Below are 17031 nucleotides of genomic sequence, written 5' to 3'. Positions count from 1 at the left end.
TGATAATCCACAAAATTCTATGCATCATCAGTTCAAAGCAAGTTATTTGAATAGTGTACACTCAATTTGCGATTCCTATTTCAACTTGTGGTTAAATTTTGTTAAAATGTTGAAATAGGAATCGCAAATTGAGTGTACACTATTCAAATAACTTGCTTTGAACTGATGATGCATAGAATTTTGTGGATTATCATCCCTATTACTTCTTGTTTACGCAGTTTTTTTCAAAATCAAATCTTTGATCCCTATTCTACTTGTTGAAAATTAATAATTTTTTTGCCCCACTAGTTACATAAAAAGAAAGGATGGTGCCAGTGTTTTCTTCTAAATGCACACCCCAACTATCAATTGCTGACTCAGAAGTGAAACGCCCATTATGTTTCGCCCTCATCTACGTTCAGCCCAAAATACACCACAACAAACGAAGAACAGTAGAAGAAGCACCTCTACAATCAATCCATTCACCACAAAAAATATGGACAATTCGTAAGCTCAACAGTGAAGTGGCCATTACTATACTGTAGATAATAGAGTACATAAAAGGGATAGGAACACAAGTGATTTCTGGTTTGATTTCCGTTACGCGTGACTTGAAAGGACAAGACAATTTTGTGCTCAAGCATGGGAATTAGTGCTCTAAGCAGCGTAAATAGTAATCCAACAGACTACAGCAAGTATTGAGGCTTTTGTGAGAGATTTCGGCGAGAGAATTCAGACCGTAGATTTTGTAACAAAGTGTATTGCATTAACCTTGATTGTTACATGCTGTCATACTTTCACTCATAGTACCTTCATGCGTCATCCATACCGCTTCTTGTATAGCCAGTTCACCTTCGAATCTTGTGGTAAGTTAGGCGTGTCACCAACACAAGTCTTTTATCCTTGCATTGTACTGCAAGGTGGTTTAAACTTTTGGTAAAAATGGAAGATACTTAGTCGCTTCTTCGAGCAACAGTTCCTGTTTTTCTCTGATATTCCCTCTGGTTCTCTCTGTTAAATGGTAGCACAGTTAAAAGGATAGAATATATTTACGAAGAAAGCCAAGTGGTTTAAAGTAATTTTGGGCCATTTTTTTCACTTTCAATCTCCTTTGATTTTGCATATAACTTCCTTGAGGGTTGGTATCAAGATTCTGTTGTTACAACAATTTGTTTCTCTTTGATACAAGTACAGCAAGCGTAACGAGTATGTTCGTGACGTAATACATGGAATTCCAATAGAAATGTATGTCTTTCGTGCCGTCACATTATTGTGTTTCCTATCCCTTTTATGTACTCTATTATCTATGCTATTACACTTTGTTTTCAGCCTGTTACACAGCATTACAAATGAAGGATCAGTACAAGAAATGTCTCTGCAATCAATCCAGTCGCGACAGAAAATACGGGTGATAGGGATAATAGCCAACACAGCCACATTGCCTATCACGAATCAACACCTTGCATTGTCATCGAAAGGAGGACAAAGGCAAGTCCATGATATGTGCAGTGTACATACTGCAAATTCACTAAAAGGCACATCTCGAGGCAAAGTGACGTCGATAGGCCCCAGCCTATTATGCCCAAAATTTTACCTATTATGCTTTTGAGCATTGCTCAAAAATTAAGCCTATTATGCTCAAAATTATTTGTTCAAAATCAAGATTATGCTCTAGAACTGACTGTTTTATTAGAGTATATCAGCCTTTCCTGACTGCTCTATTAGAGTAAGTGACTGCTCTATTAGAGTATCTCGATCTTATTTCTGCAAAGTGTGAATAACCACCGTTTAATAAGTTATATTATGCGTTTTTAAGTATGAAATGCACTAATAATACTATTGGCAGTGAATATTTGCTTTCTTTCAGGCGCACGTATTGCGCATTTAATTAATTTTTCAAACATCGTCCCTATTATGCTGGCATTATGCTTTATGCTTTTGGTCACCTATTATGCTTTAAATTATGCTGGCATAATCGGCCGGTGCCTAGACGTCGAACAGTGAAGAAATTAAACCCCTGTAGCCTTATCATTTATCAAGTTATGCTTGGCTGGAGGCATCATCAATCAGTCAGTCAACATAAAACTCTGTTAGACATAAATTTTTAAATTCCAATTTTCTTGGAAGGTTGGGGTTGGTCTGAAGACATTTTTGAGCTTGGCTGTGCATAAACAATACTGCCATACTGTCATGAAAGGAAATTGAGGCTGGTTTGAGGGTGATATTTTTGGCTGGAAAAGCCTAGTTCTTCATGATCCCTAATTTATAGTACTACCGTACTGTATGACCAAACTGTATGATACAAGTATAAGGAAAATTAAGAATTTCAAATTCGATTAGGGATCATAAAAAAGTAGGGAATCAAGGGAGGTCACCTACACGAGAAGATATACCAGTGAACATTTAGACTGAATTAGGGATTAAAGTCCACTAGTATATTTGCAGGTGTAGGCGACCTCCCTTGTTTCCCAACTAGTTTTCTATGATCCTTAATCAAATTTAAAATTCTTAATTTGTGACAGGGCCTGTGAAAATACGGCATGTGGTCACATAAAAATTGCCTACTTTTTCAAACTATGATGTGTCATAACTTTGTATTTCATTATTGTTTGGCCATGAACTTTTCAAAACTTATTAAACAGTTAGTTGGCGTTAAAGTACAAGTTACAGAATGAAAATATTCTATCCCAATACTATGATATGAAATGTTATGTGACAGTGTGTAGTTTGTGCCCACATGCCCTATTTTCGCAGGCCCGGTCACATTTTTACTTTTTGTTAACATATTATGACTGGTAAACCCATGCATACTGCATCAAAAGAAACGATGGCACCAGGGGTACCGTAATTAGCATCATTTTGTGAAAAAATGTTCGTGATAAAATTTTTTGTGCAAAGATATTTTTGTATGATTTACATGAATGGCTGCTCTATTAGAGTAGTTCGATCATATGTTAAGTTTTTCGTACAAGTTTTGCATACGAAAATTATTTTACAACAAAGTACTCAACTGAATACATGCCACATCCATCAATTACTGACTCAAAGTGAAGTGCATGGCCATTGCACTTTGCTTTCAGTTATGTTCAACCCATTTCACAGCATTACAAACAAAGAACAGTAGGAGGAGCGCATCTGCAATCAATCAAGTAACCATGAAAAAAATACGGACAATCCCTGTATATAAACAAGGAAGCCATCAAGTTAGCTACTGTGAATGAACATCTTGGGCTGTAAGCAAAAATAAATGGGACACAAAGGAGGACAAGGAAAAGTCTATGATCCATGCATGGGATATATTAAAACAGGGAATATGGAATAACGGAACAGCGGAATTACGGAATAAGCATTCTTAATATTTTACGATAATTTATGCCGTCTGTAGCATTTATACAATACTCACCTCACAGCAACTCCCCCGAGAATGCAATCACGATGCAGGCAGCGCTAAGTCGAACTAACCACTCCAGAATAACCTAACTAAGCTAAACTACTTTCTAATACACTTTGCTACATGATCACTACAAAACTATTTGTTATACTTACTTTTGCCTGCTATCATATACAAGTAACTGCACAAATTTATTAGTGACAAAACACTACACCCCCAAAAATCTACCTTACTTTAGCTAATTACCTTCCTCAACTTTGTTAGTTATCTATCGCCAAACAAGTTTTAAAAGAAATTTAAAGGATTAAGTGCTGTTTTAAGCTCCCATCATTTTACACTTAATAAATTCAGGCAGTTACTACTGTGTTATAGCTGGTAGAAGCAAGTGCAGCAGAAAGAACTTAATAGTGTTGTAGCAATTATGTACTGTAGCAGAGTGTATTAGAAAGTAGTTTAGCTATAGTTAGGTTATTCTAGAGTGGTTAGTTTTGATGGCGTTTAAATGATCATTTAAACAAATTGATTTTGGAATGAACAGTGAGCATACTGCATAATCTATTACATAACAACCAAGCCACAACCACGGGCATCAAATAGAGAACAGCTGAGCTTGTAAAAAAAGTAAAGCGCATGCATGGCAAACACGTTTTTTACAATCACCTTTCGCCCTACTCAAAGTTCCCTAAGTTCCCACCCACCCACATTGCACAACTATACTGAACATCTTGACAAGTGTACCATTGTATCTCCAATATGACCATGCACATGTATGCATTTTCTATCAAATTACCTGCAGGTATACATAATGCATACTAGCTCTCAAAGTCATATAAGGGCCCCTATACGTGTGGTATCATAATGTATGTGTGTGTGCTCTGTTTCTTTTTTTTTTTTTGCTCTGTGTTTTTCTTTTCTTCCCCTTTCCAGAGCTAACCACAAGTAACAGCTTTAAACAAGTCACAGCTAAGTACAAATACAGAGGCAGTCATTACAACAGCAGCTACAGCAAGGGCAGCAGCAACCAGTCATCACCAGTACAGGTACAATGCCAAGCAAAACAGAAGCAACCGTCAAACATCAGATCCAGCAGTAGCAGCAGCACAGCAACTCATTATCTGCACAGTTTGTTACTCGCACAGCTTCGGCAGAGACACAGTATTTGTGCTATGCACAGCAGAGGCAGTCCTTAAAGCAGCAACAACAGCACTGGCAGCAACAGCTTCAATACATATTGCACAGTCATTGCACCAGTATCGCTGTCACTAGGGCAAGTACTGGTTCACCCTCTGCCTTTTTAATACACCCCCTACTTAGGCCAAAATAGATTTTTCTGCTGAACAAACATACTCAAACAAACTCTCAAAGTTATGCACACAATATCTACAGCAACAACGGGGGGTGTTAGCAGAGTAATCGCTGTTGATATGCAGCAACTCCATTCCCCGATAGAGGGAATGTGATAGTACAAGGCCTCAATAGGATGACAGATGATTAGGTTCATGTAATGCACAGCTCAACACATGGTTTGGCTTAAGATAATAACAAGAGTCTAGGAGGGGACTATTGCTAGCCTTTCCCCAGACATCTCGCTATCCCAAGTATCTGTCAAAAAGGGAAAAAAATCCAACATTAACACCTTACATTTTTTCCCTCCACACTACAATAAAAAAGTAGTACAAAACAAAATATCCCATGGCTGTCGAGGCCTTGTACACTTACCAAACCCCTCCACAATCATTTGACTGTGTGAGGTCTACAGCAGTAACAACCATGTGAAGGATAAACAGATGGCCAGCCGGAACTAGCAGTGAAATGGATACGGAGCTGCACACTGTTACAGTTGAGTAAGGTGAGTGAACAACATTAATGCGAAGTAAGTGGCTAGTTTTGTGGTTAGTTGCTATGAGGTAAGTATTGCGTAAAAGCTATAGATGGTATAAATAACCATAAAATGTTAAGACTGCTTATTCCATAATTCCACTGTTCCGTTATTCCGTATTCCAGGTTTTAATGGATCCCTGCATGCATTGTATGCACTTAGGTATGCCAAAAAGGTATCTGTCAGGTAACAGTAAGAGTAAGAAGAGTATGAGTAAGAATAAAAGTAAGAAGACGTACACTGGTTAGAAACAATATAGGTATGTAATAATCAGCATTACAGAGAACTCTATAATGGGCTTGCACCCTCACAGGTGACTTTCAGGTAGATCAAAATCTGCTCACAATTATGTGAGACAGGTGTACAGCTTTACTCACAAATTATGTAAGTCTATTTAATTGAGAAAGCAGTGTGAGCAAAATTTGAGCAGTACCTGTAATACTGCAGTAATCTATTATTGGTAATATCTACACTGATATCAGTACAGATGTTAGCATTTGGTTGGTCTTTAACATAAACAGGACCATATAATACACTTAAGTTACTAACCACGTTACACTCTCTGCAGGCTACTGAATTGATCATTGCTCCTCCAACAACATGTTCTATAGGTGTGGTGCCAACTCTAGAAGCAGCTCGATGATATCCTGTGATATGTACAGAGAGAAACAGACAAGTACTATGACTTTATGTACAACCACCAGTATAATTACTCTAAGTTAAAGAACAGTGTTTCAATGCAAGATGAACTGTATAGTACAATTGTTTACATTCTCAAGGTTACTAGTGTAACAATAATTATGTAGCTCAATTTACGTGATTTATGAAGATAGTTAAGTATATGTAGTATAGGAATTCTCATTTTTGAAACCAAAAAATAACTTACAGTTTGGCTTAAAATCATTATAAAACTGTTTATCTCATTTCTAATGTGCGAATTGGATTGGTTTTCTAAAATCCAATCACATATATGTGATGAGTTTCTTCTAAGGGAAAATGGGTTCCACCACAGCTGCTCATATTGCTCAAGCCTCAACCTTAGAAAATGTTTCATCTTATTGAGAAAGTGTGAGCCTCCACAATCTCTAATTTACAGCACTACCATAATGCTCTGTGCTCTATAGTTCATTGCTCGTACAGTAGTTACATTACATTCAGCTGAAAACCTAATTTTTTAAACTGTGATCTGACAAAAATTGCACTATATATGTGACAAAAAACTCTGAAACAAATTTTATGACACAGTGTTAATTATTTCCCCAATTAATAGCTAACAGCATTTTGACAACACAATTGTTTGACAATCAGACAAGAATACAATGTAAGACATGTCAAACCACACCTTTTAGCAGTTGTTTAGTTTCTCCATCCATCGTTGTCGTGAAACTAGTGGCAGCCAAAGTAGAGGAAACGTCTTTCCTAATATTCTGTTAAACAGTGTTACTGTACATTTGTGCATACATCTACAGGTGATGATATTAAGTAGTGAGGGAGAGTGGCTACACACATTCAACAGCATGGTATAAAGCAAGCATATACACCTCAATCTGTTCTATAGAGTAGAGAAGCTTCACAGTATTCAACACCTATTAATAACTCTCCATCACCAGTATGAACTGTTGATTCATGTAACTTTTTTAATCAGAGGAGAACATTACAATTGAAATCTTGTACAGGCTTCATTGATAACTAGACACTCTCCCTTAGTTTTTCGATAATTAAATTATGAGCTTTGCTACTTAAAATGTTGTTGTGACAGCAAGAGCATTATTTCATTTACCTCAACTTCCTCCATTTTTAATTCATGCAACAAAACTCTCAGTAGCTCATGGCTGTCTTCTTGTGTATGGTTGCCAAATCTTGAATTCCTTCATTGTAAAGACAACCCAAAAACAATTATTAGGTATATACACCTTGTGCAGTACAGTAGTACTGTATAGTAGGGATCGAGAAAGTTTCATATAAAAATGTTGATGAGAAACCTGCCTCACAACACCTTCACAGTTAGAGATTAGGTATAAACTAACTTGTAGTTAAAGCACTGCCCTGTGTGTACACTGAAAATACAGCATGTGGGGTGTGTGTCAAGAGGTTAATACAGCATGAGGCAAAGCTAAATCTTAAGTACCCAAATTGTTTGGTGATTAAACTATAAGTTGTCATCTAATTATTTTGTAGTTGTAGAACAAACTGGTAGGATTAGTTTGGCTATTTTTATCATTTGACAGTTTCACGCATGTGATCCATCATGCCATCTGTATGGTTAAGTTGTTGCTTCTATGTTGATCAGGCTACCATTTAAGTGTTCATGTAATCTACTTCTAGTCATAGAACCAACCGGTAGGATTAGTCTGGCTAGTTTTAGCGATTTACAATGCCATGCATGTGATCAGTCGTATTGTCTGAGTGGAGTAGTTTTCGTAACATTTCTTGCATAACTGTACTGTTTTGCCTAATTAGCTGCATATATGGCTCATGGGTAGGTATAAACAGTGGAACCGAGGACCAAGGACCCAGAGACCCACAAGGATCCAGCTTTTTGGAATTTTATACACTTCACAATATTCTATACTTGTACTAGTACCTCTGCAAGTAGTCTTGCATGGCCAATCCACTTTTTCCCGTCACAGAGACTCACACAATGTTTAAATCAATTAGAAATTATAAGCGCCTCTGAAAAAGTGTCTGAAGTTTACAGCATTTATAGGCCACTCGCCTGCTGCACAATGAGCATACTAGTCTGCAATTATTTCACCTAGCTACTAAAAAAAGTTTAGAAACATTGTATAAATGCACCATAGGTCCAGTTGTCAAGTTCCCAGACTGAAATTTGCTTAGCTAGATTATTTTTGTGTTTATTACTGGGCAAGCAGTGTTAACTGAGGGGGGAAGGAACTTACAAGGGGTAGGGGATTGAGGGGGCTAGTAATTGTTGCACTTGTTGCATACAACAGACTAGTATGCACTCATTGTGCAGAAGGCGAGTGGCCTATTAATGTTGTCAGCTTTAGACACTTTTTCAGAGGCGCTTATGATTAATTTCTAATTGGTATGAACATCATGGGAGACACTGTGACAGGGAAAAAGTGGATTGGCCATGCAAGACTACTTGTACAAGTACAAGTATAGAATATTGTGAAGTGTATAAAATTTCAAAAAGAGTTGGATCCTTGTGGGTCCCCAGGTCCCTACCCATGGCTCATACAGTACAGTTATGCTGATAATCGGTACAATATGGAAAATACAGCACATGGTGGCACTTTGATCCTCCCACGCAAAGTACAATAACTAAATATAAAGTGTTACAATGCGAGCCAAAATGCTTTCAGTAATTTGTTTCAATCCTTTTAATAAAAATATTTCCGTCAATTATTGACTGATGCCTTGACACAAGTGTAACTCAATAACAGCTAATGTTATGGATTTAATTTTTCACTGTTAGGTATCAATTCAGTCCAACAGGTGCCTATACAATGACTGCATCATGGAGTTACCTTTGTCCTCCTTTGTGTCCCGTTTCTTTTCAATGACAGCACAAGGTGCCAATTTGCAGTAGCTCATTGGTGGCTTTATGCACTAGTAAAAATAAATCCACATTAATTTTCTTGTGCCACACCTCCACCAGTGAAAGTAATCAGATGGCTGTAGGCTAGCTCCATGCATCATTCTCTGTGTGTAGGGTTGTGTGCCAGGCATAGTATTGTCAAAAACTATGCAGAATAGTTGTCAAAAAACTACATGGTTTATTGGAAATTAGCATACCACTGTACATAGGAAAACATTCTGTTATACATGGATAGCCTCATATTTCTGCCAGGTAATTATTACACTTATTAACCATTTTTGTAACACCATTCATATTTCTGTATTACCACAACAAAGGAGAAATGGTACCATCATTACAATAAAGTGTGCTTAACCGATTCATCGTCAGGTTTCCTGAAGAAATACAGTATGTTGGATTTGGCATTATATAAATCTAACCATAATACAAGACACATAGCAACCGAACATCAAAACACTGCACATGAACTGTGTAAAGTAGTACTAGTGTCAGTTATGCCGTAGCTCTTACTATATCAAAGCAACAGGCTGATTTTCTCAAAATAATGATCTACACGTATTGGAAACATTGTTGGTTTGCCTTCACAGTTGGCTGCAATATATCACAGGCATCAAGGTACAGCACCATACCATTTGTAGAAAGAGCGATTCACTCCTGTGGAAGTGTTGCAGTCCTTTGCTATAGAAGCAATCTTCCCATAGCTGGTGTAAACAAATGCGCATGTATCACTCTGTCTATCAAATTTCTGTAAAACTAATACCATTTTGAAAGATTTCATGTAAGAATGATTTCGCTAGGTTGCCAAAAGGGTTTTGTTAGATTTTATACCATTTTCTAACTATTGGACAATGGAAATCCAAGGCTAGAGGAGACGGTTTGGTTGGTCAGGCCTGAGCCGGACAAATAATCTGGAGCTGGACTAACTAGCTGACCAGCTCGAACTATATTACTTTCATGCAATCTCTGGATGATCATATCTACACGTACATTTTACAGATGTTATTGAAAATGCATGGCACGAGTAGTTACCTATAGTTTTTCAGTCAAACTAAAGCACAAAATTACACATACAGTACTTCCAATTACCATATAGTACAGCATAGCATTCGCATCGTTTTGTACAGAAATTATTGTGGGTTCTACGTATCACGTGTGCTGACAGTTGGCATTTATCACGTGTGCTGACAGTTGGCATTTATCACATGTGCGGCAGGTACCTTCTTTGATTCTAAATCAGCACACTTATATCACAATTTGATCTACATAAAATAATCTTTAGCATTTCTTGGCTTGTCACTCTTGGCTTCGTTTACTGGGCGAAAGGCTGGCAGTGACAAACTGGGCACCTCATTCTGCAGTAGGAAGCTGTACACCCATACATTACATGGCGGCCATCTGGATGAGATTATGAGTAGAAATCACTCCCCTTCAACTACCCACTCATCCTGTTGAGATACTGAGCAAACTCTCAGTCTCACCCCACATCACGCCATTTCGAATAGTAATTGGTCTCGTGACTGTCCACCAGTATATTTACGTGATGATCCGTGTATGTCATTACATACACACCAGTATAGTGTACTGTATTTTTGTAGCTGTGTAGCCTTTTTATTTGTGTGAATTCACTGTAGCAGCTACACAGCTAGCTGCCTAGTCATATACAATGAATTAATTATAGGCTATTCTATAAGGTGGCCATGCTGCCAGTTGGTTCCCTTTAATATTTGGGGAATACAAGTAAGTTGCAAGTTGCTAGCTGGTTCTACTTGCTAGTTTTACTTTAATATTTAGCATCAATTTTAAAGCATTTTCATACCTTTAAATTACAAAAATTCTGTAGCTCCTGGGAGTTGCACCCCCAGACCCCCTTGAAATTCTAATTGCTATAACTAATTGTACACTGAACCATATAGCAAGTTTCATGCTGTGTCCCCTGTATGTCAGGTCTATAATTACCTACCTATTATACATATATAGTATAGAAAGTCTGAAGAACAACAGATAGGCTTGAACATATCATAATTATATAGCTAGCTAGCAGTGAAATATCATATCTGAGTATCTAATTTTCAAAAATTTCCTTTGGGGGCATGTCTCCAGACCTCACTAGAATGCTCGTGCTACGCATACTATGCAGCAACTCCTCTCTCATTGGCAACACCATGTATATAATAGCAAGTTCAACATATGCAATGGCCTAACCAACTCAATTTTCCTTCCTCTGGCCCTACAATCTTACCCAGGTGTAATGCCAGTCTTGGCCAATGATCTTCTTAGAAAGAAAGGTGTGCAATAGTATCCCACTTTGTTGACCATTAAAAGTTTATTACATACATTAGTTAGATGATTATATACACAATAAAAATACTATCTTACAAATTACACAAGGTATAATGGTTTAGTTAAATGTAGCTAATTCCAGTAATCATACTTATTATGGTAACTAGCATGACAGTCTCTAGTGACCACATTTTACAAAACTGTTCCAATTGCACATCAGGAAAAATCAAACTAACACCACCAGTGGATGGCTACATATTGTACTACTAGTTTTACTACTCAAACTACTCGAGGGTGGTTTTAACAGATGTCTTTTCTGGGTGGTGTGGAGGTCCTGAATGGCAGTTTCAGGCCTTATGAAGGGCCTGGCTTGGCAAGAAACAGTGGTTTATGGGTAGATGGCCTGATGTTGGCCAAATGATTTTTCTGTGTAACACTATCTCTTGCCCACCCCGCCACCCTCCTCCCCTTTGTGAGTGCTTGTGATACTACTTTGCTCGTCCAACTGCTCACCAGATTTTCTATCTTATTTGGCAGGAAACTCTACAAGCAGCTACAGTACAAGCACTAGAAGTGATCTGAAAGGTAATAGACTGGTTTGTGTAAATTTCATACGTGTGCTTGCCATGCTTGGCGAGTTATGCTGACTTGAATTGTTTATCTTGAAATTTCTAATGTGCGATTTGGAACATTTTTTCCCAAATCCAGTCACATCTATCTTTTTCAATACATAGGTACACATTACAGGTCTTAAAAGGCTTTAGCTAACCTTTATAGTAACAAACAGCTTGATTTGGAATATTTTCCTTAATACTGAAAAATGACCTCCCACCTGCATGGAAAACTGAAGTTTTGTGGATGAGAAACAAGTAATCAAGTTTGCCTGGCCTTACAACTTCGTTGTCAGCTATGTTCAACCTGTTACACAGCATTTTGAATCAAGAACTGTTAGAAAAGCACTTCTGCAATCCACGCACACCAAATGATACCACATGTCCCAGTTATATCAACTATCATCTGAAAAGTGAAGTGTCCATTACGCTTCATTGTCAGCTATGTTCAACCCGTTACACAGCAGTACAAATCAAGAACTGTTTGAAAAGTAACTCTGCAATTGAAATAGCCACTATGAAAAATATGGACAATTTCCGTTATGAAGGAAAGCCATCACAAGCTACCACCTAATCAACACTTTTCACTGTCAGCAAAGATGAATGGGACACAAAGGAGGACACTGGTAAGTCCATGAAGAATGCATTGTATATACTGCGGTATGCCAAAAGGCACCTCTCGGGCCAAAGCAACATCGAACAGTGAAAAAATCAAGCCTGTAGCCTTAGCCATTATTGATTTATGCTTGTCTGAAAGAATCAGTCAGTCAGTTACTCAATCAGTAAAAAAATTCTGTTGAATAATTTCCGTAGCAACTTGCTGAAAGCACTTCGGGTTGATCTGAAAACTTGCTTGGGCTTAGTTTTACCCAACCAATACTACCTCATTGTCATCAGGGGAAATTGAGGCTGGTTTTTGGGTGATGCTATTTCGTGGGCCACGCCTACTCCTTTGTGGTCCCTACTATACAGTGCTATTGTACTGTATGATGTATATATCAAATGTATTAATAAACGTCAAGACACACACTAGTAATGCTGCCACAATATACAGTAATGTTACAAGTGAAGATCAGTCCAAATTGCACATTATATACATGCATATAGATGAATTCTAAAGAGAGTAAGACATCTCTGTAGATATTCTGGTGCTTGCTTAGATGTTTTTTGCTCAAATTTAGACTTTATTGTGGCTATCAATAAACAGCATAGTCAAGCTCCTTAGTTTATACATATACTGTACACCTTCAGTGAGTATTTATATACATGGTTACTATGTAGTTCTGTGTAGTATAAATGTGATTTGGCAATATGGCCAGTGGTTGCCAGAAAATTGGCTGTTAATATTTTTCTCATTCTTGGCTGCCACTTTTAATTTCTCAAATTTTCAACTCTTTATTCTCAGTGTGGTTTCCACATAAATTAATGATTTTTGTTGTATAACTGAGTAGACTATAACTTACTTTATAGCTATGTGTTTTAATAGTTGAGAAGGTTCCACACTGCTTTGCTCAGAGTTAACCTCTTGGAAGAATGCTTGCATTTTCTCGTGCAGTGTGCCAATTCTGCCATACAGTAAAACTTCCATTTTGTTTCCCTATAAAATACATACATACCATGAAATCAATATAAGCAGTGTTTAATTAACCCACTCACTGCCACCACCACCATAATATTATGGTGGAATCAATTGTAAACGTCCGTAGTATAACTTTATAAGTACTCTGCAAGTTCTGTCAAATGTTTCTGCACTTATTTTATACTAATCACACCCTTAAGTGAATGGAACAGGAATAACCAGTACCTTGCACATCATTGTGGTTAAGATGACATCATCGCACACTTTTGATGGTCAATAATAAGTACTGCATGTAGATAATTCTCCGTAGTGATAATGGCACTACTAACAAAGAGAAACAGTGACGAGACAGATTATACAGGATAGAACAGTGTGTTGCTACTTTTGTACATCACAAATCAGTGCATGGCGTAGTGTGTACGTATATGCACACTTGCTCAAACACATGAAAACCAGACTTAGAGATAATTGCTTCAACTCTCAACAGGTTAGCAATGTTTATTGTGTTATTATAAACAGTACTAGACTGATAAGTATTACATGTGGCTTAATTAATTCACATAGACCGATTTTTGCCCTTTAAAGTTATACAGTGACTTTATGGTTATGGACAATCGTATTCCTTGTTCTATAGTGACTAATTTGACACATTGTATGGCCTATAAGTTAAAGCAGTTTAGAAGCAACAAGAACCTCTACAAATGTGGCAGTGAGAGTGGTATTACACTGATTCGAAAGTGGCAACACACCATTCTAACATACGTATACAATCCATCTCCTTACTGTTTCTCTTCATTAGTAACACCATTATCACTTGGAAGAATCATATTCAGTATTTATTATTGACAAAGTGTACCCACAGTGGTGCACGAAGGACCAGCTATCCCTACTCCTATTTACTTGAAGGCGTGAACATTACAGGATAAGCACAGGGGCTACCAATACGTTCAACAAAATATACATAGCACTTTGAAAGTTATGTACAGGTGTGTACAATGGATTCCGCCATACAGCAGTTGTGGCAATGAGTGGAATAACTATTTATTAATTATACGGCATTGCAAAGAAAGGCTGAACTGTAACACAGTTTGCTGAAACATGTAAAGTATGTATACGTATATGTACGAGGGTTATCATCGAGAGGACATACGGGGTACATAGAGAGTAATAAAAACTCTTTCTTTGTTTAAATATGAATGTCGAGTAGAAACCAGTATTACATGCATACGTACCTGCATTATGTAGACAGAAAACTATATACGTAGAATGCAAGAAGAGACTACTGCATGAAAAATTCAACACAAGTGAGAAAAACATTGAGAAATTTTACTATCTAATATTAATTTGAGGATAAATTTGGAGGAGTTTACTAAGTCATTGCTGTTCTATCAAATTTCACCAAATCATCATACCACATACAGTATATGGTGTGCTCATCATGATTGCAATGGGTGTCTAAATCAAGCCTTAAACACCTCCAAACAACCTGAAATAACAAAACTGACAAACCAGGAAAGTGCTCACAACTCACTTCCAGCTAACATGGTTGGCTTCCTAGTTTGGGAAATATATACATGTGAATGGACTAGCCAAAAGCAAAAGTTGCACAAAACCTGTAAACAGTTTCTGCATAATTTCTTTGCTGCTGTTTAACATAAGTGTGTAGTAAGTTTCTGAAAGTGCTGTAAATAAATGCCCTTTACCCATCGGCGGCTCCAGGAAATTTAATACATGATTCTAAATCCAGATGTTTTTTTTACACTGTAGGTTAACGCTAGAGCCTAGCTACTGTACAGTGCATCATGGCAAAAGATGGCATACCTACGTAGAACCACACTTACACTATTGCATACAAAGCTTGCCAAACTAGCGGGGTCTAGGGCCAGCGAGATTTTATTGTGCAAATTAGAGTCTTTAAATTATAATGGCTTTAGCCATTTAATAATGTTATAATAATGGGTGCTTGACTGTTGTATTAAGGTGACCGCTCTGATATCTCAGTCTTGCTTGACTAGTTTCTATAAATCTCAGAAAAGCCCCTGGGGCAGCTCCTGTCATTAATGGGCTCAAAGGGAATTCAACTGCAAGGTGTACACTATGTATTTTGATATTGTGGTTTTACAGACTAATGAGCATATGAAAGCAAATCAGCCATGAGGCTTGATCTGCAGAAATTGTGAAGGAAAATACAGTGCAAACTGCAAAACAAATAAGAAGTTACCTACAGCACAGGGTATACAGTATATAATGGGCTTTCATCATACAGTATGGTAACACTGTATAGTATTAATCACAATATTTGCACTTTCCTACCAAAAAAATAATAATACAATTCAACCATCAGCTTCAACTTTTAGCCAAGACAGCTTGACAGTGTAGTTAGGTATAAACAAGCCTAAACGTGCTGTCAAAGTACCCAAAATTCTTCCGTAAAGTTACTATTGACCCGCTGAGCAAAAACTGGCCATTTTCAAACATTGCCTGGATTTCATTTTATTGCTTCTCTGTTATCAAAGGAGTGGACAACCAAAGTTTCAACCATTTGTGATGAATACTCTTGGGGTTATAGCACTAGATAGTTGGACAGCAACGCATAAATTACAGGCACTTATTCAATCTATCATACAGGGGTAGCTCACAACTGAAACAAGCTACGAAGACAGGATTTGGCACAGTCTGTTCACCAGAAACTAGAAAACAATCAAGGTATAGTGTTTTCCCTGTACAAAGAAGGCATTTTCAACAATAAAATGACAACAGTAAACTTTATTTCTACTGCATCATAAATAAGTGCCTATAACTCACATACCATTAATTTTGCTGTATGACCATGACACTAAGAGTTTTGTACTCCCAATGAACAGGAGATTCTGGTGGTATATAAGTTTTATTGATTTGAGCTTTGTTTCAGTACATAATGAAGCAATTGAAACGTGAATAAAATTTTTATGTAGCAGTTTAATTCTTTTACACAGTTTAACAGTGTATTTCAATATAGCTATACATTTTTTAGCAAAATAGAATTCTATTTTGCAAAAACAGCTGGTTTTTGCTCAGTAGGTCACATATACATAATTTTGTATTTATCCAAATTGTATGACTGACTAACTGATACCTTCCACCAAGCACACAAAAATTCCCAAATGTGATAAATACTATGGTATTGATTCTTCGCTGTTCAAGCTAGGTCACTTAGACATGAGGCTTGCTTTTTCATAATGTTTGTATGTGTGTGTGTGTGTGTGCGTGCGTGCGTGCGTGCGTGTACATACACATGCCATCTATACAGTGTCTTGTGTGCCACATGAACTCACATTTCCAGTGACCAGTTTGTACATACGAGATCCTCCTCTCATACATTCAGATTCAATATGAATAATTGCAGGAGTTTGATTTAATGCCTACATGTTAAATAATATGGGTTACTGCATAAAAATGTATTACATGCAATATCTTTTTATGGTTTAGTGCCTATTTGTTTGCAATAATGTTAAACTAGGAGTATATCCATAGGCCAGCTGTTGGTAATTTCCAAACTTTCTTTGTACTGTGTGTCTGAATCAAATAAGTTTGAGTACATATACGTACATACCTGCAGAACTGAATTAAAGTAGCATGTGTTTCCCATGTTTCTCAGTGGCTGAATAATAACACAATCATACCAATTAATGTACTGTGTTATAATCTACATGCAGTACCTTGACTTTGGATGTATCATGACTAGGCTGGTCTAAAAATTGAGTAAAC

At 37.2% G+C, this 17031-nt stretch overlaps 1 protein-coding gene across 2 annotated transcripts in view; it reads right to left on the bottom strand.

The window, feature by feature from the left end:
• LOC136257204 (trichohyalin-like) overlaps positions 1 to 17031 on the bottom strand; it is a 73226-nt gene that overhangs the window by 40566 nt on the left and 15629 nt on the right. For both annotated transcript variants that reach the window (XM_066050279.1, XM_066050278.1), the window contains exons 3-9: positions 16983 to 17014; positions 16877 to 16924; positions 16599 to 16685; positions 13169 to 13302; positions 7030 to 7117; positions 6592 to 6676; positions 5799 to 5896 (exon numbers count right to left, since the gene is read on the bottom strand). In XM_066050279.1, coding sequence (XP_065906351.1) covers positions 5799 to 5896; positions 6592 to 6676; positions 7030 to 7117; positions 13169 to 13302; positions 16599 to 16685; positions 16877 to 16924; positions 16983 to 17014 — 572 coding nt within the window. The remainder of the gene's footprint in view (positions 1 to 5798; positions 5897 to 6591; positions 6677 to 7029; positions 7118 to 13168; positions 13303 to 16598; positions 16686 to 16876; positions 16925 to 16982; positions 17015 to 17031) is intronic.

This window comes from Dysidea avara, chromosome 6 (genome assembly GCF_963678975.1).
Source record: "Dysidea avara chromosome 6, odDysAvar1.4, whole genome shotgun sequence".
Taxonomy (NCBI): domain Eukaryota; kingdom Metazoa; phylum Porifera; class Demospongiae; order Dictyoceratida; family Dysideidae; genus Dysidea; species Dysidea avara.
Note: the sequence above shows the minus strand (reverse complement) of the source record. Positions and strands in the feature narration are given on the sequence as shown.